General features: G+C 32.3%; 1 protein-coding gene across 4 annotated transcripts in view; it reads right to left on the bottom strand.

Moving 5' to 3' along the window:
- Positions 1 to 1,189: 1,189 nt before the first annotated feature.
- LOC137250780 (pneumococcal serine-rich repeat protein-like) overlaps positions 1,190 to 25,734 on the bottom strand; it is a 75,644-nt gene continuing 51,099 nt past the window's right edge. The window contains exons 5-6 of one of the 4 annotated variants that reach the window (XM_067784250.1): positions 15,369 to 15,531; positions 1,190 to 15,292 (exon numbers count right to left, since the gene is read on the bottom strand). In XM_067784250.1, the coding sequence (XP_067640351.1) occupies positions 15,087 to 15,292; positions 15,369 to 15,531 (369 nt within the window). In that variant the 3' untranslated portion in view covers positions 1,190 to 15,086. Of the gene's footprint in view, positions 15,293 to 15,364; positions 15,532 to 25,734 lie in introns of all 4 variants that reach the window. The other 3 variants (XM_067784252.1, XM_067784251.1, XM_067784253.1) reach the window with 3 other exon arrangements.

Genomic DNA, 25,734 nt, shown 5'->3' with positions numbered 1-25,734 from the left:
TGTATCCATTGTGGACATAGCCGCGCTTGGAAAATTAGCAGGGCCTCTTTCAAAACTTTGGAAAACGTGGATTGAGACATCGCAGCATCAAAATCTTTTCCAACTCCGTGCTGATAGCTACCCTCCGCAAAAAAAAGTAATACCGATGCCAAACGTATTAAAGGGCTCATTGAAGATGACCTTCCGAACGGTGCACTTCCTTCATTTAATACACCGAGCACGTACGTAAACGCAGCCTTATTTAGGCGGAAATTTTTTATAAACCTAAATTTTTGAAAACCTTTATAAGTTCATTAAAACAAGTATACGGATCCTTTCACTTACATAACGTCTTCTAAATCAAGAGGATTACTGGCATCTCTCAAGACTTTCCTCGCAATTTTTAAATTACGTCTCTCTTGCTCATTTTCTTCTATCAAAACTGCAAACGCTACGGAATCCATTTTAAGCACTAATCTTTTTTTAAATGCTATAATGCAAAATTTGAACTAAAATTTAAGCTGAAATATTTTATTTAAAATCGCTCAACTCACTTCGAATAACCAAAATTTGACATTATGTGTTGGCAGCACTTTTTTCGGTTTCACATGAGTTCAGTGATAGCAAATTCTTCGTATTCGTAGCAGAGGGTTGCATTCGTAGATTTTCTACGATGGATTCAAGAATAGCAGTGATAATTAAGAACAGAATTAACCGGGCAATTCCTGGCATAGTAGTCCGACGTCTTTTTGTGTATGTCTCTGAGGATCTTTTCATGCTCCTTTTCTTCATACGGCTGAATTCTTAAGTGCCGCATTCCTTTACAGTGTTTACGGTGATGACTTCTTAAGTTCCTGGCAGGCGGGGCCTCTTGTCTGTAGCGATGTCTAGGTTTCTGAGTATTCAGCAGAAAATGTTGGCTAAGCATTTAATTTCTCTCCTTTATGGGGAGTATTCTCGTCTCACTGTGTAGAAGATGTTCGGAAGACATAAGAAGACATCCTGTGGCAGTTGTGAACGCGTTGTTTTGACAGGCCTGCAGTTTCCTCTAATGTGTTTCTTTTAGGTTCGGCGATCATATTGGGGACGCGTAGCTTACAAGGGGCCAGTCAGTTGTTATATAAGTGGTGTAATGAGCGTTTCCTTATAAATCGCTTGTGTCAATTCCCTTCACATTTGTTGTAAGTACGAAAAACAGAAATAGTAGCTATTATTTTTATTGAATTTCAAAATGAATTTTATTCCTTTTTTATTTTCAGTTACTTATACAATAAACTTAAATTTTATGCATATACGTATTGTTTATATATTTTATCATATTTTAATTATATTTTAAGTTTTTTTTATTTTTTACGTTCTGTTCAATTTTAATTATCCACGTATGTGAATATGTATGAATACCCTTTTAAACAAAAAAAAAAAAAAAAACAAAAAAAAAAAATAACAAGACGCTGAAACCAAGAAGAGTATGAAATATATATTTAGTGCGAAATGAATACATACGTTGATTTTGCTTTTTTTTATCGTGCTGTATTTTATGTTTTTATTATTTTTAATGTTTTTTTGTTTAAGTTATTTATACTGTCCATTTTAATATGTATAAGTCTCGTTATTATTAATGTATTCTATGTAAGATCATTTGCTTTTTTATTTGTGATACAATTTTTTTTTTTTTTTTTTACATTTTTCCTTTTTTCTGCCTCGCCTGTATGGTTTCAAATTTTATTAAAAACAAAAAGAGCACAAAAGATATTTCAGCAAATTTTGCTCTCGTCTATCTATAAAGACCTCCATCTTAACTCTTCTTACTCAACACCAAATTGTCTTGGTTATATAAACTGTTAATGCTTATTTATTTTTGCTACTATTTCGAACCATACACTTTTGATTTATTTGATTTTTTTAGTTTTAATTTGTCTGCGTGTATGTATTAAGTTTATATTTTTATTTGCGCTATTTCCTTGTGGTTAAAAGGTTTTAACACCGCTTTTCTTTTATTTTTCTTTTTGTTCATTAAATGCATATCATATTTGCTTTATACATATAAATAATTATAGGGGTATTTATTTTCTCGTTTTATTGTTATATGTATGTGTATATAGCCTGTTATTTAAATATATGTAAATGTACATATTTCTATACGTACATATGTATATTAGACTGGGTCGGAAAAAAAAGTTGCTAATGTCCGCCCATAAATTTAAAGATTATGTTGAGAGAGTTTCGGAAAAATTTTGTTTATTTTTATCCTTCGAAATACAGCCGAAAAGGTTTTTTCGTTGTAACTTGGTTATTTGACGTCCAATTTTTAAAATTGATATGTCATTATTTTGGCCTTGAGAAGCTTCACATTTCCGTTTAATGTCCTTTTAAGCTATGAAGTCGTTTTCACATGATTAGGTCAGCTAACAAAGTTGAACCCCCCTAAGGTATTCTTTGTCCTTACCAAACGAAAGTACTTAAACATTCAAGAAAATGTTGCTTTTAAACCATATTACTAAAATAATAAACAAAGAAGTTATAGCACTTTCAATCATATATGTAATAATCCTATATTGCTATAAAAGGCTAGGTGCATTCCCATACATCAGAGTGCCGATATATAGTTGTTTAAACGTTTTTGTTTTTGTATTCAATAATCGAATGTACCTAAATTTAAATTTTTTCTTGTCACACTTATGCTGCTACAATCACAAAAATTGTATAGGCTGTCTTGTTTTGATTTCGAACTCAAAACACATTGCGAGCATTTTCTATTAGCAATTAATTATTAGCTTTCAATATTTATTGCAACTGTTATTTTACCTGATTCTTATTATACTTAGACCTGAAACTCATGATATTTTATGTTATACCAAATTTCTCAAAAAAAGAATTCAGCCCTTCAAATAAGGGAAATGAGCGGACCACGACCACATTTTTCTATTTCAATTTGCTGAACGCGTTAGCAAAAAAAATAAAATTTCGAAATGTAGAATTTCGAACTTCGAAAGCCGATATCTATTTTTTGGAGGCTAACTTCGAAAAACGGAGATAGTGCTTTGTTTACTTAAGCCTCAATCTCTACAAAAAAGTGGGTTTTGTCCAATACCCAGAAAAAAAATTGATTTTGTTGTATAGTGTTATTATTATAAATACGAAACAACAGGTTTGACTCACTTATTTACTTTGACTTCCCCTATTCATGATATTTGGCATATCTTTATTAACTTTTCAATGCAAACCCTAATAATAATTTTTCCTCCAAAAATATCATGACTCAAAAAAAAAAAAAAAAAAAAAAATCATGACTTTCAGGTCTAAGTATAATAAGAATAAGGTAAAATAACAGTTGCAATAAATATTGAAAGCTAATAATTAATTGTTAATAGAAAATGCTCGCAATGTGTTTTGAATTCGAAATCAAAACAAGACAGCCTACAACTTTGTTAGCTGACCTAATCATGTGAAAACGACTTCATAGCTTAAAAGGACATTAAACGGAAAAGTGAAGCTTCTCAAGGCCAAAAGAATCACATATCAATTTTAAAAATCGGACGTCAAATAACCAAGTTACAATGAAACACCTTTTAGGCTGTATTTGGAAGGATCAAAAAAAAATTTCCGAAACCCTATCAACATAATCTTTAAATTTAGGCGCGGACATTAGCAACTTTTTTTTTTTGTATGGGGACCAATACAGTCTTAACGTATATGTATAAGAACGGGCCAAAATGTTTTGATCTCTCTTGAGGATATCTGCATACAGAATTGAAAAGCTAACGCCAAAATTGAGAGCAAATTATTCTGCTTTCTCATATCTGAAAGGCTTAGGCGACTGCTGAGTGGCGTATGAGCCGCTCAGTGCACACATCTATTAACTCCACTTTTTGAAAAATCTTAAATTTAAGTGTCAAAGCCCATGGTATAGTCATAACTTTTTATATTTATAATAACTTTCCTGAATAATAAAGATTAGCACCGTTAAATGGCAAATTTTGTTGGCCATGGAATAATAAGTAATTTACTTCAGAAGCCATTTCGATTAACTCCATACTCTAATGTAAATAGTTTCAGTAGCGCTGTATCTGTTCTGGCTGTGCATCGACGCTTATTTGTTTTTAAACAGCCGAAGATGCTCCCTCCCTCTCAATAATATTCCTTACAAAATCGTATCGGTAAACAGATAACAAAAAGCACAATGCAAACGGTAGTTAGTATAGCAGTTATAGGGTTATCTACTTTATTTAAATAAACTATATTTTTTAAATTATTATACTCAGCTGAGCAGAGCTCACAGATTATATTAATTTTGTTCGCATAACGGTAATCCGTAACGGCATAAACTAATCGAGATAGATATAGACTTCTATATATCAAAATGATCTGGGCGAAAAAAGAAATTTATTTAGCCATGTCGGTCCGTCCGTAAACACGATAACTTGAGTAAATTTTGAGGTATCTTAATGAAATATGGTATGTAAGTTCCTGGCCACTCATCTCAGATTCGCTATTTAAAATGACCGAAATCGGACTATAACCACGCCCACTTTTTCGATATCGAAAATTTCGAAAAACCGAAAAAGTGCGATATTTCATTACCAAAGATGGATAAAGCGATTAAAATTGGTAGGTGGGTTGACCTTATGACGCAGAATAGAAAATTAGTAAAATTTTGGACAATGGGCGTGGCACCGCCCACTTTTTAAAGAAGGTAATTTAAAAGATTTGCAAGCCGTAATTTGACAGTCGTTGAAGATATCATGATGAAATTTGACAGGAACGTTACCCCTATTACTATATGTGTTCTAAATAAAAATTAGTAAAATCGGATATCGAAAATTTCGTGGTATTACATATATAAATAAATAAGGGGTACCCGACAGATGGTGTTCTGGGTCACCCTGGTCCACATTTTGGTCGATATCTCGAAAACGCCTTCACATATACAGCTAAGGGCCACTCCCTTTTAAAACCGTCATTAATACCTATAATTTGACACCCATATCGTATAAACACTTATAGAGTCACCCTTGGTCCACCTTTATGGCGATATCTCGAAAAGGCGTCCACCTATAGAACTATGGCTCACTCCCTTCTAAAATACTCTTTAATACCTTCCATTTGATACCCATGTCATACAAACACATTCCAGGGTTACCCTAGGTACATTTTCCTACATGGTCATTTTCTCTTACTTTGTCTCCAAAGCTCTCAGCTGAGTATGTAATGTTCGGTTACACCGGAACTTAGCCTTCATTACTTGTTTTATATACCGTTAGATGAAAGCTATATCTGCAGTTATGCATTCTACATTATATATAATTTTTAGAAACAATATACATTACATCATCGCGTTTCTCAACTTTTCGTTTTATGGAGTTAATCGATGTGTGCACTGAGCGGCTCATATATCCCTATTTCGGCTGCCCTTATGGAAACGCCCTATTTCGGGAAATTTTCGAAAAGCTCCTCATTTCAGAATTGGTTTGAACAACGCAACGCCGTACCTAAATTTTTTTTAAAACACCTCCATCTGCGCATACATTTATTACGTTAGGTAGACCGTTTATGAAAAATATGCCGTTTTATAACTAATTAAAAATGCAAAAAATTATAAATTGCAAATGTAAATAAATGAAAAATTTACCCAAAGGCTTTATTTAATATTATCAAAGCGTTATCAATAATATTACATAACCCGGTGGGTATTGAACCAAACCAAATTTTTTGAAGAGGTCGAGACAATGGCAAAAAACCAAATGCGCTTTTCGAAAGATAACATCCAAATGTAGGAATTTGCTTTCGAAGTTCGAAATTGAAGCCTGCATAATATGAAACCATATTGAAATATATTTGAATTGCATTGAATCACATATTGTGATTTACAATCGAGTCGAGCGAAGGATACAATTTTCGCGGTAAAATCCGATTCTGGTCTTGAAATTTCAAGCTTCTACCAAGATTTGCCGCAATACGAAAAACGGCTTTGTGCTTCGTGGTTTTATAAAAATATTTGGGATTTTCGCTACAACTTCAAAATTTCAAATTTTCAAAGTTGCTTTATACTTTGGCCTGAGTAATTTGTCCAATTTATTAATATTTAATTTTAAAAGGCGTTGTAAAAAAGATGTCTAAGGAAAAACATTCTAAAAAAATATGTTGCGATTTTAAACAATATTTTAATTTTTAAATTTTTAGTGTTTTAAGCTTTCATTAAAATTTTATAATTTTCACGAAATTTTTAAAACTTCATAATTTTGCTTTTATTTTTTTCTATTTTTGAATTGGCCATTTTTGTTATAAAACGAACAGCTCTTGTTTTCCCGGTAATAATAAAGCTTAAAAATTAAAAAAAAAAAACCGAAAGGCGTTAGTTACAGGCATCTAAAATTCATTAAAATTTATGTTTTATGCCAACATCCACGATTTCTATTCGGGTATTCCCGAAATTAATCTTCCGATTTGCTGATGCTCAAACGATTTCAAAATGGAAAATCGATACTCTCAATCGAATATGGTTTGCAGAATATACCTTGCGTTTTTATTTAAAAAATATTGGGGCCAGTAATATTGTAAGACTCGAACGCGAATAACTGCTTGTTTGAGTTAACTGTACATAGGTATGTTACTCGGATTTGATTTATTAGTATCGATGTACCATGTATATAATACACAAGTCTGTATAATGAATGTTTATACATCGCATACATCAATTTTGCTAAAATTTTCTTCTTTTTCTCTTTTCTGACACATCATTATGATACTTTATATGTTAATAAACCTAAGTTAATGAAACTTACATCATGACCGTGTTACGTCTTGCTATATAGTACATGATAAAAATACTTACAAGGTATAACCGTTCCATCTTCTGAGGGGAATTCTGGTTCTGTAAAACGATGAAATGAAAAAAAATATTTTCATATTTCTTTAATTGTAAAATATTCATATTTTTTTGGTTTGAGAAAAAAGTATATATATTTATTTGTGCAGTCTAGAAATTTGAAAATTTTTCACTGTGGAAAGACGTTAATAACATCACACACGGTTATACCTGTTAGCAAGGCGAACCTATACCAGGTGGTGACAAAGCGAATTCAACCCAATTCGCCGTGCAAAGAATATCAAGCCGAAAGAACATTTGTATTGATTTCGATTAACTGACAGCTTATTGTACCAAAGCGTTGTATGGAAAATACACAACATCTGGTGCTGAATTCGCCTTGCCTGGTAGGTGTTTTTATCATGATACGGTACATTAAAAACAAAAAAAGAGATTAAATTCACTTACACAATAGTTGGTTGCTATTGTTATTTATTTATATTTACTTGTTATAAGTATATATATTAGGTATATCTATAATTTTGTTTTCGCCTATTTATAATTTTTGTCATTAGCGTACATCAATTTCATACAAAAGAAATGGAAATGTAACAAATCTTTTTATTTTACTTCAAAATTCAATTTCTAAAAAATTTTCCTTTTTGCCATGCTAGCCATTTTTAATATAACATGTTTAACATAAATATCAAATTATACTTTTTATATGCACACAAGCAAATATTTATACATCATACATGCTTTTTTTATATATGTTTGTGTATATGTATATATATATGTATGTTTCAAAAAAAAAAAAAACAGTACAATTACATAATATATATATATATATATTCGAATGGCTAATTTAGTTTTAAATTAATGCTCAATTTTATTTTCTTAATTACATACATAAACTGTTGCATCGGCGTTTATTTCAAAATGTAACTACATAGTGCATATACACTTGAACGTTTTCTCTGTCGCTCTCATGCTGAGCTCCCATAAACATACATGCATAACTTTTTAGCGACACCTTTATTAATTTACAATTTTGTTGTTTGTTGCTCTGTTTTTTTTTTTTTTTTTTTGCCAATCAAAATAAAGTCGACTCTACAGTTGAGAGCGGTTGTTTCGATATAATTTTGTTTCTAGCAACTAACTTATGCCCTTATTACGGTGTACAACTCTACTTAGTTGGGTTGTAATTAAAACAACTCAACTTGCAAACTCCTGTTTGGTATTACGAATTACAACTTATTTCAGTTGAAGTTGAATTGAGTTGCCAACTTCATAAAGTGATGATTTGACAGATAAATGAACAGCTGATCAATTTGTGGCGGAAATTTAAGCATTTGCAAAAGTGATTATGTTATTAAAAGCAAAACAGATATTATATGAAATCTATTTTATAATGGCGAAAATCTTGGTGATTGACATGTCGCGAATACGGAAAGCATTCGCGTGATCATTCCAATTCCTTGGAACTACCAAGCACCAAGTAAGAAAATGTTTAAGTGACAAATGATGAGCTTCTAATGAAGTTATTTTTGCAGATTTGAAAGGAAGAATTTTGCTCCTTACTAAACAAAATTAAGGACCATTTCCGCATACGCGTCCGTATTTTAAAATTATGCGCCACACTCCGATTGCTTGCTAACGGCAGCTATCAAATATGCTGTGGAAATGATTTTGGTGTTGGACTGGTTTTAGATATTATTGAGGAGCATATTTGTACGAGGTGGATTAAAACCCAAACAGCAAAAATTGTATTTTACTCTAAAACAGGACTCCCAGGAGTAGTGATTAGTATCAATTGGACTCACGATCACATAATTTCACCTCTTTTGGCTGCATCCGAACTGCGGCCAAACTCGTCCAACTTCCGAATGTCGCTCCATAAAGTCAAAAAGTTATTCAATGTAATCCTTCGTTTAAAAGAAGTTTTTTCTATAAATGTGTACAAAATTGTTGATTATTGTCTGATTAAAAAACCGTGCACCATCTAACTCTTATCAAGGGTGGTATCAAAAGACGCGTTTCGATCTCCGTTTTTAGGATTCGAAAGCGGAAATTAAAAATTTTATTTCTGTCGAACAATATTTACAAAAGCCCACAAAATGGCCCAGAGAGGGCCCGAAATATGAGGCCCGATCCACAGTTTTTTTGCACAGAACATCTTTCTGCGTTGGAGGCCTTTGGACGCGATTTGTAAAAATAACCCTGGGTGGGTCCAACGCCTTTCTGAATTCGTGTGTACAAAAAATCTGGCAAAATATAACAACCACATGCAAATTTTAACCAAAATGATATGAGAGAAATTAAATTTTTAATTTTTGTTTTCGGATTCTTAAATCGGAGGTCGAAACGCGTCTTTTGATACCAACTTTGGAAATCTTTGTTAAAAATTAGGTGGTGAACCGTCTTGTAAAACGTTACATTTTGTCAAAACAACTGCAAAATTGTATGAGACAACTGTTGGTAATCAATTGTCAGATTTTGACGGCTTTGACAACTACACCAACACAAGGTTGTAAACGGTAATGCAACAAAAAGTTGTTAGACTAGACAACTCACCCGACATTTTTGTTTGACAGGTTGAGTTGTAATCTGTAATACCAAATTGCGAAATTTCAACCCAACCAGAGTTGAGTTGTAAACGGTAATAGGGGCATTAGAGTAGACTATATTTTGGACTTTGGCTACCATATATATTATTTTTAAATTAAAAAAAATTTTTTTTTGTGTTTTGTAAGCATCTATTCGTTTTCCTTCCTGCTTTCATTTGTTGGTTTAATTTTGATATTAGTCCGCTCAATGTTACCTAATAGCATGCTTAACTTCAATTGAATGAACAAAAGTTGTTTTTATTTACACTAAGAGTAGATTTTTCGTATTTGAGTATATCCGATAAGATTCAATAAATAATAGCTCCTTCGTTCTCAGTTCAGGCTTAACAAAAGAAAATATTTAAATGCTATTATTTTGTTTTCGTAAATTTTTGTAAAAACGTTAACCAGTCATAGAACGGAAACCACGGCAACCAGTTTCAAAAAAACGAGAAGTGTACATATTCGATGAAAATTTCGAAATTTTGTACTTATGGTGTTTTCTTTGAAAATAATGTCGCCAAGATGGGTTTTCTCTTTCGTAGTTTGTATGTTCCTTCCACAAAATATTTCCCACTGAATAAGAAAAGGGGTACCATGGTACCATTAACTACAAACTCAGCCTTTTTGCAGAAGGCTAGGTAACCTAGTTCAATAGCTAGATTTTAAGAATGCAACATGAAGGTAACATTTTTGCCCCCAGCGGGTTAGAGGGTCAGAATATACCCGCGGTAGGTATGCCTGTCCTAAGAGGCGACTAAAATACCAGATTCAAGGGGCTGTGTAGGGCAACCCTCCTCATGGAACTTGGGGGTGGGGAGGGAGGGATGGCCTGAAGGTTTAATGTGGCCACATAAATCGTTCCCGAGATGGTCGGGCTAGCACCTTAATGGTGCTGTGTTACCGGAGCGTACCGGATCTGCATCCGGCAACCATCACATCGATAACACTCCCCAAAGCCTTCGGGGAGCAACCTTATCGCTACAACAACAACACCAACAACAACAACAACAACAACAACAAGGTAACATTTTTACAGAGCATTTAGAATTTTTAGAAACTTATGCATCAGTACAAGGTGTTGTTACCCCTACAACTGATTGCTTCTCCTTGTTTATTTTCCACACAACGCCTTGGTACAATATCCCAGTAATCGAAATCAATGAAAATTTATAGGGCAAATATTCATTTAAAAATACATTCAAAGATAAAAGGAGATTTTAAATTTGATGTGTACTTGAAAAATCTTAAATTTCCAAAACAGAAATTCCATTTTCTCTAATTTCACTTTTCACACTTTACTGCCTTTTTGCTATGGACGGCAGTTTACAGCTTTGGTATAAATAAAAACTATTTTGACTATAGGAGAATATATAAGATGTGTAACTAAGAAATAACAATTAAAGCGCGGTATGCAGATCATAAAAAAAGCTCAAGAAATTGTTTAATTTCTTCTTGTAAACCAAGCGTTTTTTATTACAAAATAATATTTTCCTTTCTTATTTTCATTTTCTTTACAAAATAATTGTCAAGTTTAGCTTACAAGGGAAAAATAAAAAAACGATTCTTGAGCGTTTTCTTGTTATAAACATACCGCGCTTAAGCACTAATGTTAAGTTTATTAATAAACAAATTACAAGACCGATAAATAGGTTAATGTAGCTACACATTTAAAGATCCCTATATTTTACGTAGGTATGTACATTAGACTGGGTTGGTCCCCATACAAAAAAAAAGTTGCTAAAGTCCGCCCCTAAATTTAAAGATTATGTTGAGAGGGTTTCGGAAAAAAAATTTGTTTTTTGATCCTTTGAAATACAGCCGAAAAGGTTTTTTCGTTGTAACTTGGTTATATCCGATATTTAAAATTGATATGTCATTATTTTGGCCTTGAGAAGCTTCACATTTCCGTTTAATGTTCTTTTAAGCTATGAAGTCGTTTTCACATGATTAGGTCATCTAACAAAGTTGTATCCCCCCTAATGTATCCTTTCCAAACGAAAGTCCTTCAACATTCAAGAAAATGTTGCTTTTAAATCATATTACTAAAATAATAAACAAAGAAGTTATAGCACTTTCAATATTTATTGCAACTTTTACCTGATTCTAATTATACTTAGACCTGAAACTCAAGATATTTTTGGAGGAAAAATTATTATTAGGGTTTGCATTGAAAAGTTAATAAAAATATGCCAAATATCATAAATAGGGGCATGGTGGAACGATACAAGGTGGCAGCATGGTGACATAAAAAAAAAAATAAAAAATAAAAATTCCATGTACTTTGTTTTTGTAAATTCGATGGACAAATGTCAAAATCGTACGCGACAGAAGTTGATGTATCAAATCAAATAAAAAAAGTTTATAATCAGCTATCCCATGCTGCCACCTTGTATCGTTCCGTCATGAATAGGGGAAGTAAAAGTAAATGAGTGAGTCAAAACTCTTGTTTCCTATTTATAATAATAACACTATGCGACAAAATCAACTTTTTTTCTGGGTATTGGACAAAACCCACTTTTTCGTAGAGATTGAGGCTTAAGTAAACAAAGTAATCACCCTTATCGCGAGTTTTGTTTTCACCCGAAAATATTCACAGTTTTTGTTCACCCTATCGCAGAGGATGGCGAAAAAATTCTTCGTGTTCGAAAAAGATTTCACCTTATCGGCAACTCTTTGTTCGGGCGAGATGAACAGCGTGGAAACCCAAAGTTGTTCACTTATATTTTACAGGCGAACGAGAGGAAAAGAAAATGTTAAGTAATATTTTGTTTTGAAATTTGATACACTTATAATTATATGTACTTTTATTATTAGAAATAAATCTATAAATAATACACAATCAGAAGCTGAGTGGAAAAAAGTGAAATTCCTGTTTTGCTAAGTATGTAAATTCTATTTTTTATGACAACGTATCAGTCGGCCAAGTTATCCATTGTGGACAAAGCGACGGTTCCAAAATGTTGAACACCTCACTGAAACAAGATTGGACAAGACCCATTTCGTCCTTCCCAACACCTTTCCCTATGCGAAAAAACGAATAAATTTACTCAACTTTACGATTGGTGGAACTCAAAATTTTTGCTTCAATGGTGGCAAGGAGTTGGTAAGAATATCTAGCCAATATTAGAATGCCGGCTTGTAATATTGGCGAAAGCTAATTGAAAAAAAATTAACTTGTTATTCAAAAGTGCTGGCAATAGTTATTTTTAGCTTACAGTGAATCAATTAGCTCCAAAGGGTTAGACTGTCCCTTTATTGCATGCGAATCACTTTCACATTTATATTCTCCTCTCGCTCAATCAATACCAACCTAATTGCAATACTAAACATTATTTTATAAATTTTTTATTTCTATTTTTGTTGTATTTTAAGGAAGTATATACTTGGTTACAAAATTTGCACATTTGTAAGTAAATTATTTGTTCACTGCTAATTCACAATAGTGCATCAGCTGTTTCGAAGTGAACTTTTGTTCGCCCGAAATTGCCGATAGGCGGAAAAAGTTCACCCGAACAAAAGAAGTGAAGCTGAACACTTTTCCGCGTGAACTTCGTGATAAGGGTGAATATCTCCGTTTTTCGAAGTTAGCTTCCAAAAAAGAGATATCGGCTTACCAAGTTCGAAATTCTACATTTCGAAATTTTATTTTTTTGTTAACGAATTGTGGAAGGAGTAGGGTCAGATAAGTCAGAGTCTGACTTTTCACCTCGTATAACAGCTGTTATACCAAATTTCTCAAAAAAAGAATTCAGCCCTTCAAATAAGGGAAAAGAGCGGACCACGGCCACATTTTTACTTTTTCAATTTGCTGAACGCGTTAACAAAAAAAAAATAAAATTTCGAAATATAGAATTTCGAACTTCGTAAGCCGATATCTATTTTTTGGAGGCTAACTTCGAATTCTTGAATTTTTAAGTACTTTCGTTTGGTAAGGAAAAAAAGGATACTTTAGGGGGGTACAACTTTGTTAGCTGACGTAATCATGTGAAAACGACTTTATAGCTTAAAAGGACATTAAACGGAAATGTGAAGCTTTTCAAGGCCAAAATAATGACCTACCAATTTTAAAAATCGGACGTCAAATAACCAAGTTACAACGAAAGAACCTTTTCGGCTGTATTTCTAAGGATCAAAAAAAATTTTTCCGAAACCCTCTCAACATGATCTTTAAATTTAGGGGCGGACATCAGCAACTTTTTTTCGACCCAGTCTAATGTACATGGAACAGCATGCTTTTACCTTTCTGTCTTCCTTGAACTTACATATTCACCCTTATCGCGAGTTTTATTTTCACCCGAAAATATTCACAGTTTTCGTTCACCCTATCGCAGAGGGTGGCGAAACAATTTTTCGTGTTCGAAAAAGATTTCACCTTATCGCCAACTCTTTGTTCGGGCGAAATGAACAGCCGGGAAGCCCGAATTTGTTCACTTATATTTTACAGGCGAACGAGGGAAAAACAAAATGTAATAATTTTTTGTTTTGAAATTTGATACTCTTATAATTATATGTACTTTTATTATTATATGTACTTTTATTTTTATCAGTCGGCCAAGTTATCCTTAGTGGACAAAGCAAAGGTTCCAAAATGTTGAGCACCTCACTGAAACAAAATTGGCTAAGACTCACTTCATAGTCTTTCCAACGCATTTTCCCTATGTGAAAAAACGAAGACATGTACTCAACTTTACAATTGGTGGAACTCCAAATTTTTGCTTCAATGGTGGCAAGGAGTTGGTAAGAATATCTAGCAAATATTAGAATGCCGACTTGTTTAGCCTGTAATATTGGCGAAAGCTAATTGAAAAAAATTAACTTGTTATTCAAAAGTGCTGAAAAAATTAATTTTTAGCTTACAGTGAATCATTCAGCTCCAAAGGGTTAGAACTGACCGTTAATTGCCTCCGAATCGGTTTCACATTTATATTCTCCCCGCGCTCAATCAATACCAACTTAATTTCAATACTAAACATTATTTTATAAATTTTTTATTTCTATTTTTGTTGTATTTTAAGGAAATATATGCTTGGTTACAAAATTTACACAATTGTATGTAAATTATTTGTTCACTGCCAATTCGCAATAGAGCATCAGCTGTTTCGAAGTGAACTTTTGTTCGCCCGAAATTGTCGATAGGCGGAAAAAGTTCACCCGAACAAAAGAAGTGAAGGCGACCACTTTTCCGCGTGAACTTCGCGATAAGGGTGATTGTAAATGTATGTAATAACATTGCTACATAGATTTAGATTTGTAATAAATTATGTAGAGTATTATGGTGGAGTTCAAAAGCTAAATTTTACGCAGCGTAAAAAGCTGGTACATAAAAATATCATATTGGTTACTAGGTTGAATTTAAAATGATTTATGTCTAGTTTGTTTGCTGAAATATTAAATTTTGGGAGAAGCTACTTCAATATATGCCACTGTAGCGTTATTTAATTGGTTTTGTTATTGTTATTTAATATGCCTCGATTGGAATCGATCGCCCTTTAACGGGCCGTCATTATATGTATATAACATCATAGTAATTTTACTCATCTAAATCCATCTATCGTATGTATGTGTGCCATTGTTTTCGAGTGTATTGCAGTAATGTATGTAGTTTTTTTTCTCCTTTTTTTTTGGGAATTTAGTATACGCTATTTTATATAAATTACATTATCACCCTTCTAACTACAATTTATTTTTAATATTTATTTTCGACTTCTGGTCGGTCGATTATTATTTGAAGCTCCTCCACTGCTGTTTGCTGCCGCAGTTGTTACCTTTCCTAGCGTCATTGTTGTATTGTTGGTATTTGTTGTGCTGCTAACTACATTTGTGGTCTCCGCTGTCGTTGAACTAGTCTTTTTAGCAACAGACGCACTATTGCTCGCTTCAATCGCACTATCTTGAGCTGCTTTGTAGAATTGTAGATATGATTGTGAATTCATAACATTAATTTTTAAGTACTAAAAAAGTTTATGCTTGCCTACTTTTACTTTTTGGATTTGTTGATTTGGAGGCATTTGGTGTTGCTGACACGGTTGGGGGTTTTTTTGCTGGAGTTGGCGCATTTTCAGTAGTCGAAGTAGTGGCATCCGCTGCTGCTTTGCGTTTGTTTGCGCGTTCTCCACGACTACTCGCCGTTGAAGTAAACTGGGAAAAATAAACAAAAATATTTTATTGCAACAACTTAAATAATTCTTACTGCTAAACAGAATAGTTAAAAATTAGAAGCCAAGCTATAGGCGTGTTTAACAGAAGGCAAATAATTGAAAAATCAGCTTCCTGTCATATATGTATATTATTATAGCGGACCCGACACTTTGTTCTGCCCTTGCCTAATCGGAATAACGTTTTACATATTAAGATTCATTGTATTTCAATTTTTATGAACACAACTTTACGTACTTGGATTTATTACTAGAGTTGGGATTCTACCGGGTATTTACCATTTTTATGGGTAAATACCAGGAAAATACACGGAATATTCCTCTTTTGTATCTTTTTTTGGGTATTTAAAAATCATTTGAATCGAGGCTGCTTGGAATTACAATTCAGCAATTATTGTCGTTATTTTCTGAGTTTTTTTTTCGGAGTTGCCTAGTTTACTGATTTTAATATTTTTCGTTTGTTCATAATTTCATCAAATTGGAGTCATAAAAGGCTCTAAGGTGATAGCATTTTTGAAGCTGATATTTTTTGGACCCATATTGAACTCCAGAACTGTAAGAGAATGTTTATAGGGTACACATATTTACGCAAACAAAGCTACCCCTCAAACATGCTCACGGTGCTCATAATTTAAGAATCCGAAACGAGTCCAAAATAAGTGGGCAAAGTAGGAATCAAAAAAGAGTCGAAACGTGTAGTAGGGTAAAAGAAAATTTAATTTTTGCCTTTTATTTAACGGCCTAAAAGCTCCTAACTTAGCATGCAAAAATTATCATTTATGAACTATTTATGTTCGTAACAGCGAGTTTGGAACAAATTTTGAAACTTCGTTACGACAATTTTTCATTTTAATACAAAATGAATTTCATTTGTACATTATTGTTGCCCCTGCTATTCTTTTTTGTGTAAGCATCGACGTTTTTCCACTCATGGACGCTTCTCGACATTTTTAATGTGACCGCAAAGCTGCCACTCTCTGTCAAGGTGTGTCGAACTATATATGACCCCATTCTAAGCACAACCGGGTGCTTCTCCAAGCAGCAACAAAGCTTCGGCGAGAGGGGAAGTTGCAGTCGGTCTTTACTCTTCGAGGCTGCGTCCATGTCAGGAAGGATAATGATAAAGCCAAGCAGCCAGCAAAGATCCTGCCAGATGAAGATTTGGAGGAGTTTTGCTAGCCTTATGCCTGTATGTCTGTTTGTTGTTTTGTTTACTTAGTTATTGTCCCTATAGATCTTGTTGTAGCGTGGCATTTAAAGCCACTTATTTTTGGGCTTGCAGCCCCCAGCGCACGCATATTCACAAACAATTAAAACTATTTTCTTTGTCTTTCGATGTAGTTAGTTTTATTTAAATTTCTTTATTTGTCTTTTCTTTATTTTTAATTTATTTAAATGTTCATTATTTTATTTTTCATGTTACACTTTTGGTATCTTATTTCTTAACGCGCGTTTTAGGTTTTGCGTTCACCGGCTCAATTCTAACTTAAACTCAAAAACTGCTGACGCTTCAAAAGCAACTTTGCCGGTATGCAAAAGTGCATAACGGGAAAATCGCATAATGCAATGGCGTGATAGAGTCGAGTAACGGAAGATTCAGCCAATCAGAATTCTCTCCGTCATTCGTCTCTTTCACCCAGTAACGCCAAGTGCATACATGCATGGTTGCATGTGGGGGTGATGCCAGCTATTTTAGTTTTTAGTTGGCTGGCACTGCATGACACTACATGACCCCCCTTTGGAAAAGAAGAATTTGGCAAGGTGATCAGTCTTGCCACATTCTTCTTTAGGCTATATCAAAAAGAGTTAAAATTGAAATTTGCAAAAAGAAATATGTAGGAAAAGTTAATTTTTAGATTTTGATAATTTAGTTTAGTTTGAAGTGAGCCGATATTTTATCTTGTATGGTAAGCTTATTGTATAAGCTACTACTACTTAACGTAAGTAAGTTGCTATCTTTTTATGTTATTTAGGTGACATATATTTAGTAAATTAGCCCGTATCGAAATTAACATTAAAAAAAATTTTTTTTTTGTTACATTCCTTGGCGTATTCTTAAAATATATTTATATTTAAAGATTAATTAATAAAATTTAAAAGTACTATAAATTTTAATAAAATTTTTGGATACGGTTTTTATGTACAGTTTTTTCAATTTTATTAATTTCATCGTAAATTGTTACATTTGGTCCGTCGATATTCTTTATTATGTAGGGACCTTTATATATATTTCTATGTTTATTTCTCGGTTCTGTCTTTATTTCTAATTGTATGTTTATTAATTAAATTTGTTGCCATTTTATGAGATTTTTGCATTCTATATTTTAGCTCTTTTGTATAATTTTCTACATTATAGATCGGATCGATTTGTTCCTTTTGTAATTCATGTGACATTGTAGATTTTCTGCCAAATATTAATTCGAATGGAGTAAATTTATTGTCAAAAACCGAACTACTTGTAGTATTATGTAAAAATGTAAAGTATTTCAAATACGTATCCCAATCTGAGTACGTTTCATCTAGATATGCACGTAAATATTCGTTAAAGACTCTATGGTTTCTTTCAACAGTACCAACAGTTTCGTGGTGATAAGCTGTTGAGAAATCATGATTAATTTTTAAAAGTTTTGTTAATTCCGAGAATAATTCATTTTTGTATTCCGTCCCTAAATCGGATCTAATGGCTTTCATTGTACCATATGTTAATTAATATAAAGGTTTCAAAAATAGCACATGCGATAGTTTTTGCTGATTTATCTGGTACAGCTACTGTTACCAGGTATTTAGAAAAGTCACAAATCATAGTAACAGCGAACTTATTACCATAGTTTGATTCTGGAAGTGGACCTACTGTATCGATAATTACTATGTCAAATGGTTTACAGGGTGTTGGAGTAAGGACAAGATTTTCTTTTGTTTTGGGTCTCACTTTATTTAAAAGACATTTATTGCAATTTTTCACAAATTTCGCTATATCACGTGTCATGTTTTTCCAGTAATATTTAGTTCTTAATTTGGCATATAACCTTTTTGTTCCGCAATGACCTCCTAACACTGGATCTTCGTCATAAATTGTCATAAGTTTTTGTGTCTGTTCATTGTCTCTTACGGTCTCTACAGGGTCCCTCAATATTATTTGTAATGATTTTAAAATTTCATTTCCGTGGATTTTAAAATTTGTAATTGTATAATTATTGAAAAATATATCGCTTTGGCCATTCTAATTGTTTAATATTGTGATTGTCGGCTGCTTTTTCCAGCCTCGAAAGTAACTCATCTAAATTCGTTATTTCGTTAACAGTCACGAGATTAAGTAAATTATATTTTTTATGTTTTAAATGCGCATAAATTTGTAAATTGGAGATCTCCTTATTTTTAGTATATTGTATATTTGATTTTACTCGCGGTATCTTTTTGAAAAATCGTATGAAAATTTATCATAAACTTGTACTTTATTATCGTTTGAAGTCGTATCATTTAAACTTATTTTTTCGTTTTGTAATTCTTGTTTAAATTGTGATCGCGTTTTAACGGCTAAAACGTGTTTTGTCGAATCTTTAATTTCGTGTATACTTATACGCGAAAGAGCATCAGCCACGACATTCGATTTTCCTTTAATATATTCAATTGTAAAATTGTATTCTGATAAATCTAATCTGATTCTAGAGAGTTTCGAGGAAGGATCTTTCATATTAAATAGATAAACTAATGGTCTATGGTCTGATTTTACCGTGAAATGTGTACCGTAAACATACGGCCGAAAATGTTTTATAGCAAAATGTATTGCTGAAAGTTCTAATTCTATGATTGCCTTTTTCTGTTCGGCTTTATTGAAAGATTTTGATGTAAAGCAAATCGGTAAATCATTATCTCCATGCTTTTGGCTTAATATAGCGCCACAACCACTTTTAGATGCATCTAAAGTGATAATAAATTCTTTTGAAAAATCAGGGTATTGTAATAATTGAGGAGACATTAATGATAATCTTAATTTTTCGAAAGCATTTTCGCAAGCATCATCCCAAACAAATTCAACTTTTTTCCGATTTAGACGATTTAAAGGGGCTGCCAGTGAAGCAAAGTTAGGTATAAAACGCCTATAATAATTTGCAAATGCAACGAATCGCCTAACAGCGTCTTTGTCTTTTGGCTTATTGTATTTTTTAATTGCGTCTATTTTTGAGTCATCTGGCAGTAGGCCTTTTGAGGTGCATTTATGGCCTGAAAAAGTTACTTCAGAACGAAGGAAATTGCATTTGTTGGGGTTTAATTTTAAATTGAATTTTCTACAAGTTTCGAAAACTTTTTCTAAATTTTTGAGGTGATGTGTCTCGCTACATCCGATGACGATAACATCGTCAATGTACATAAAAGCTTGATTTGGCGAAATGCCCGAAAATGCTAATGACATCATACGTGAAAAAGAGTTTGGTGCTATATTTAAACCGAAAGGTAAAACTTTCCAACGAAAAGCTCCTCGATCTTTACTGAAAGATGTAACGTCTCTAGAATTAACATGAAGTGGTATTTGGTGAAAACCAGAAAAAAGATCTAAGGTCGTAAAATATTTGGCTCTGCCAAGATTGTCGAGTATGTCGTCTACGCGTGCCAACGGAAATTTGTCTGCGATAAGCTTTTTGTTGTCTGCTCTGAAATCAACGCACATACGATAAGACTTTTGGCCTGAAGGATCTTTTTTCGGTACCAAAATTAAAGGACTGTTATAATTAGAAAAGCTGGGTTCTATTAAATCATTTCGCATTAAATTTTCGACTTGTTTATTAATTTCTTCACGTTGTGTATATGGTAAACGATAATTTTTTATATAGACTGGATTTTTATCAGTTAAACGTAGCTTTTGTTCGTAAAAGTTGTTTAAAGTCATACGATCAGTTTTTAAAGCGAATACATCGGCATATTTTAAGCATAAGTCTAGTAATTGTTTTTGAGCATTGTAGGGTTATATTTATATTCAACTTTAAATGTACCTACTTTAAATGAATTTAATTTTTGTTCTTGTTAATTTTTTATATTTCAATTTTGAGATTATTCTTTCAAAAATTTTCATTCGGTTATGAATTTTTAAAACGTATTGTAACTTACATTTAGGAGTCATTAAAATAAAGATATTTTATAAAAAATAAAATAGTGTTTGTACAATTAAATAGTGGTATATTTATCAACTACCACAAGCATAACCCGGCATTTGATTTTTCAAAATTTTCGTTAATTCCTCCAAGCGTTTTTGATCTTTTGAAGTTTCATTGATTTTGTAGACATTGTAGTTGGTGATATCTTCCGTTACGATATTGCAATTGTTGACATGTTTTACTTCGTCGGTAACATTTAAAATTTCTAGAACTGGATTATTTGTGTCAACAATGCACTTTGCCGTAAAAACACCACTACAGATCTCTTGTGAGTCTACAAAAACAGGATTGTCGCATTTTGGTAATTCAAATAACCTATAAACTTCACATCTCGGAGGAATAACTAAAGAATCGGTACTTGTGCCGTGTAAAATTGGTATATTTGCGTTATCTAAGCCGGTATTAACAGTTATGCTATCGCTTGCATAATTAATAATGCATTTATTTAATTTTAAAAAGTCTTTGCCAAGTATTCCGTCTGAAGGTATATTGAAATCGTCGTTAACTACATGTAAAGTATGCGGTATTAAAAATTTATATGCAATTAATTTGGTTTTTAAGGTCCCTAAAGTTGAAATTGTTTCTGCTGTTACGCCTGTTATATTAATAATTTCATTACTATTAAAGTTACAATTTTGAGATAAACTTGAAATTTTGATTAAAGAAATATCTGCTTGAGAATCTACTAGAAAAGTACACGGTTTGTAGGAATCGCTACATTGAAGTTCAATAAAATCTGAATAATTAAGGTTCAAGCAGTAGATGGATTTTAATATTTTTGAAGAAGATTCGGTTAATTGTCTAAATCGTGATCCTGATCCCCCAGTGTTCGCTCCTGAGGGTCGTTCACGTTTAAAGCGCGTACATTGGTAATGCGAATTTGAACGTCTATTATTATTATTAGCTTTATTGTTACTACTACTAGGCTGATTGTTTCTATTAGTGCTATATCTGTCATTATTACCTCTATTAGAATTATTGTACCCGTAATTACTGTTGTATTTATTTCTATTGTTATTGTTGAATCTCGCATTTGGATTGTTGTACCTATTATTGAAATTATTACCTCTATAATTTCCTCGAAAACTACTTTGCCAATTACCACGAGTACGGAATGCTAGTACTTGTCTTTCTTTTACCTCATTATTACGTTCCACTCTCATTTTTGCAACTACGTCTTTTGAATCACTGAAGGTAGTTGAAGCCAGGATGGATTTGACCAATTCTGAACGAGTGTTCAACCTGCACACATTCACTGTTTGCTCTACGGCTATTTCATGTACCTTGGCTTGTGTCATACCTTCAATAATCAAAGAACGTTCCAATGCGTCGGACAATTCTTCGACGCGCTTAGCAAAGTCTGAGTAGTTATTATTGATGACATGTAAAGACGCGATTTTACCAGAAACAACTTTAGAGTTGTCGGGTTTTATTCTATTTCTCAAGGCAGTATTTATGTCATCGACTGAATTTATTACGGTTGGTAATGCTTCGCGTGCTTTTCCCTCAAGTTTGGATTTCAAAAATGCAATAAAAGTGCTATTTAAATTTTCATCTGAGAAGACTTCAATTAATTTTATTTTGTCGATAAAAGATTCTAATGCCAGTGGATTGCCGCTGTAGTTGTCCCTAATAATTGAGGCGCAACTGGTAATGAACACCTTTTCCTGTTCTGAGGTTGCCATGATTGAAATATTGTTATTCGATTGTAAATTTGAAAAATTATTTGTTGAAAGCAAAGTAGAAGAATTTGAAGTAGAGTGAGAATTGGAAAAGTCAGCTCCTGACTGAAAATTTGAATTATTATTTTCTGCGATATCTGAGTCATTAAATCCTAAAAAATCTTCTTGACGAGCTAGTGAACACCTTCCTTTAGAGCCTTGATTTATTGCTGGAATTGCCCTCAAAATCGGACATGTGTTTGAAATACGGTAATTTTATTGAAAATTATTTTAAAAGAAAAATTTTGTAAATCAGGTAAATATTTTGTAAATCCGAGTATTATTTAAAAATCCGGTTAAAATTTGTCGCGTTTGGTATAAATTTTATAAAATGGTAAGTCTGGTTTGGAAAATTATATAATTTGTTCTTTTCTTTTTGAAAACAAAGGAACATCCGGTCTGCGGATTTTCTCTAAATTATAGGCTAGAGAAATACCTATTTTAATTTTTCCTATTAAATTTACGTGGTTTAAGGCAAAAATTTCATTTAATGGCATATCAAAAATGGGAGAGTCCAGAATTTTGTGCAAATGGTAAAATTAAAAAAAATTTTTTTTTTGGAGAAATGTTTTTAATTGAATTGCTTACAATTCATAGGCTATCAAATGCACAAAAACTTTAAAAAAAAATTTTTTTTTGTTAATAGTAAATTCGATATTAAATTTATAGTTTATTACTTTTAATAATATATTTTTAATTTTTAGGATAAATGTGTGAATGAATTGATTGAAATAAAAATTTATCGATTGGAAAAGCATTTGAACAGTTATTAAAAAAAAGCTTTATTTTTACAAAAAAAATTTTCCTGTGAAAGTGGTTTGAAACTTACATTACGTTTAATTACGTTTACTTTGCTTGTTGGGATTTTATATAAAATTATTCATGGGAAAAATTCAAAATGCACATCTTAACCAATTTAGTTGTTAGAAAAGTATGTGATAGAAAATTATGATAAGTAAAATATAATTTAATGAAATAAGTACAGTTAAATGAAATAGACATGCATACATTACTGCTGTCAACCCTTTCCTGCGGATTGTTGATGCGCTGCTGGAAATTTCGGTGCTTACGGTATTTTTCCGCTGCTGCTGACTTTCTGGAAATGTAATGCCTCTGTCGATGTTTTAGTATTTGTGGCGTTACTTCATTCGCCGTTATGAATGTATATGTATATAAAATTCTTGGCGTTTTTGCCGTTATTAATGTAGTGATGCCGTTATGCAAGTGGCTTGGTAGCTGAAGTACAGCTGGTTTCAAAACTTCATTGGTTTTGTTAATAGTGTTGATTTTTTTTTTTTTTTTTTCTTTTTCGAGAGTTTTCAAATATTTTGTTTAGTTGGTTCAATTATCTGTGATTCCTTTTAAATTTGACTTTAATCTTTTTGTTATCTCTACTTCCCTTTAAAATTGATTTCGACTTTATTTCAGTGCTTTTTATAGTCTCTGCTTGTTTTTCAAAATTGATTTGCAAATTATTTTCCAAGTTCATATATTTTATTTTTCTTAGTTTTCCAGGTATCTAATTTTTGTAGATTTGAAAGAAACAAGTATTTTGTACTTAACCCATATTTTTGTGACTTTTTTCTTTTGTTTTTATACGTTTTTAAGGCTTTTTAAAAAAAAAATTGTTTTTTTGATTTTTGTATTTTTTTGTTGATTTCTATAGTTTTGAAATATTTTTTTTTGTAGGATTTTTGAATTTTTGTAGTTTTTGTTTATTTCAATTTCTAAACTTTTGATAGATTTTAAATTTTCTTTTAATGTTTTAAAAGTTTTGTCGATGTTTTGAATGTTTTGTGTATCATTTTTTATAGACAATTTTTAATTTTTTTTTGGGTTTTTTTTTTTGTAAATTTTTCAGTTTTTGTATTTTTGTATGTAATTAAATAAAATATGCGTTTGCTGCACAATCGGCATTTCTTAGCACCGCCCATGTTAATTAATGAAATTAATCGTTTGCTGCATCAGCGGCATTTTGTTACAACCGCCCCTGTACTTAATTAAAGCAATGTTAAATTTGTGTTTTGTTGTAATTTTGTTGTTTCCAAATTAGGAAACGTTGAAAATATGTTCTGCGTGCACACCCACCCACACACGCTATCTACATACCGGTACTGGCCACTAACTATTTTCTTTTGTAAAGTTTTGTTTTATTAAAACAGTTTATTAATTTCTTAGTTTCTTTAATATATGTATATAGTTTTTTACAAGTGACCCTTAAATAAATTTCCCAAGTTTCTTTTTAAATGGTTTTTAAGTTTAACAAAAAAATTTTCTCACACGCGTGGGTAGCGCACTGCGCTAACTCCGTGCCGGCGAAGATGCTGTTGCTAAACATTTTATATACGCAATACAAAAATGTGAAGCCCTTGTGTACAGAAATTACTTGCTCTTAAAAATTGAAAATTTTTGGATTTATCGGTTTGTGTAGACTCTTCAACACTTTACACAATTCTTTATGATGCAGTTGTTCTATGAAAATGTCGCGGTCGCAGCCCCCAGCGCACGCATACTCACAAACAATTAAAACTATTTTCTTTGTCTTTCATGTAGTTAGTTTTATTTAAATTTCTTTATTTGTCTTTTCTTTATTTTTAATTTATTTAAATGTTCATTATTTTATTTTTCATGTTACTTTTGGTATCTTATTTCTTAACGCGCGTTTTAGGTTTTGCGTTCACCGGCTCAATTCTAACTTAAACTCAAAAACTGCTGACGCTTCAAAAGCAGCTTTGCCGGTATGCAAAAGTGCATAACGGGAAAATCGCATAATGAAATGGCGTGATAGAGTCGAGTAACAGAAGATTCAGAATTCTCTCCGTCATTCGACTTTTTCACCCGGTAACGCCAAGTGCATACATGCATGGTTGCATGTGGGGGTGATGCCAGCTATTTTAGTTTTTAGTTTTATTTTCAGTTTTTAGTTGGCTGGCACTGCATGGCACTACATTGTTAAGATGGTCTGCCTAATGTATTTTTGCTATATCTCCTGGTATGTGTACTTTTGTTTGTTTGCCCTTGTAAACGTATTCTTTTTAAGTCGATTAAAGATAACGGTTTGAATGTTGGCGAGAACAGCTTAGCGTTGCTAAATGTAATATGTAAACGGCAGAAAGGTTTCACTATAGCTCATTTTAATGCACCACGGAGTTTAAATTTGTTGAAAATTGATGATGTCCGATACACATTTGAGTCTGCACTTGTTGATGTTATTTGTGTCTCTGAAACATGGTTTCTAAGCGATGTAAGTGATTTTCACTACAATATTCCTAATTATAACCTCATTCGAAATGATAGGGTCGAAAAAAAAGGAGG

This window comes from Eurosta solidaginis, chromosome 4 (assembly GCF_040869045.1).
Source record: "Eurosta solidaginis isolate ZX-2024a chromosome 4, ASM4086904v1, whole genome shotgun sequence".
Lineage (NCBI taxonomy): Eukaryota > Metazoa > Arthropoda > Insecta > Diptera > Tephritidae > Eurosta > Eurosta solidaginis.
This window is presented reverse-complemented; position numbering and strand designations above follow the sequence as displayed.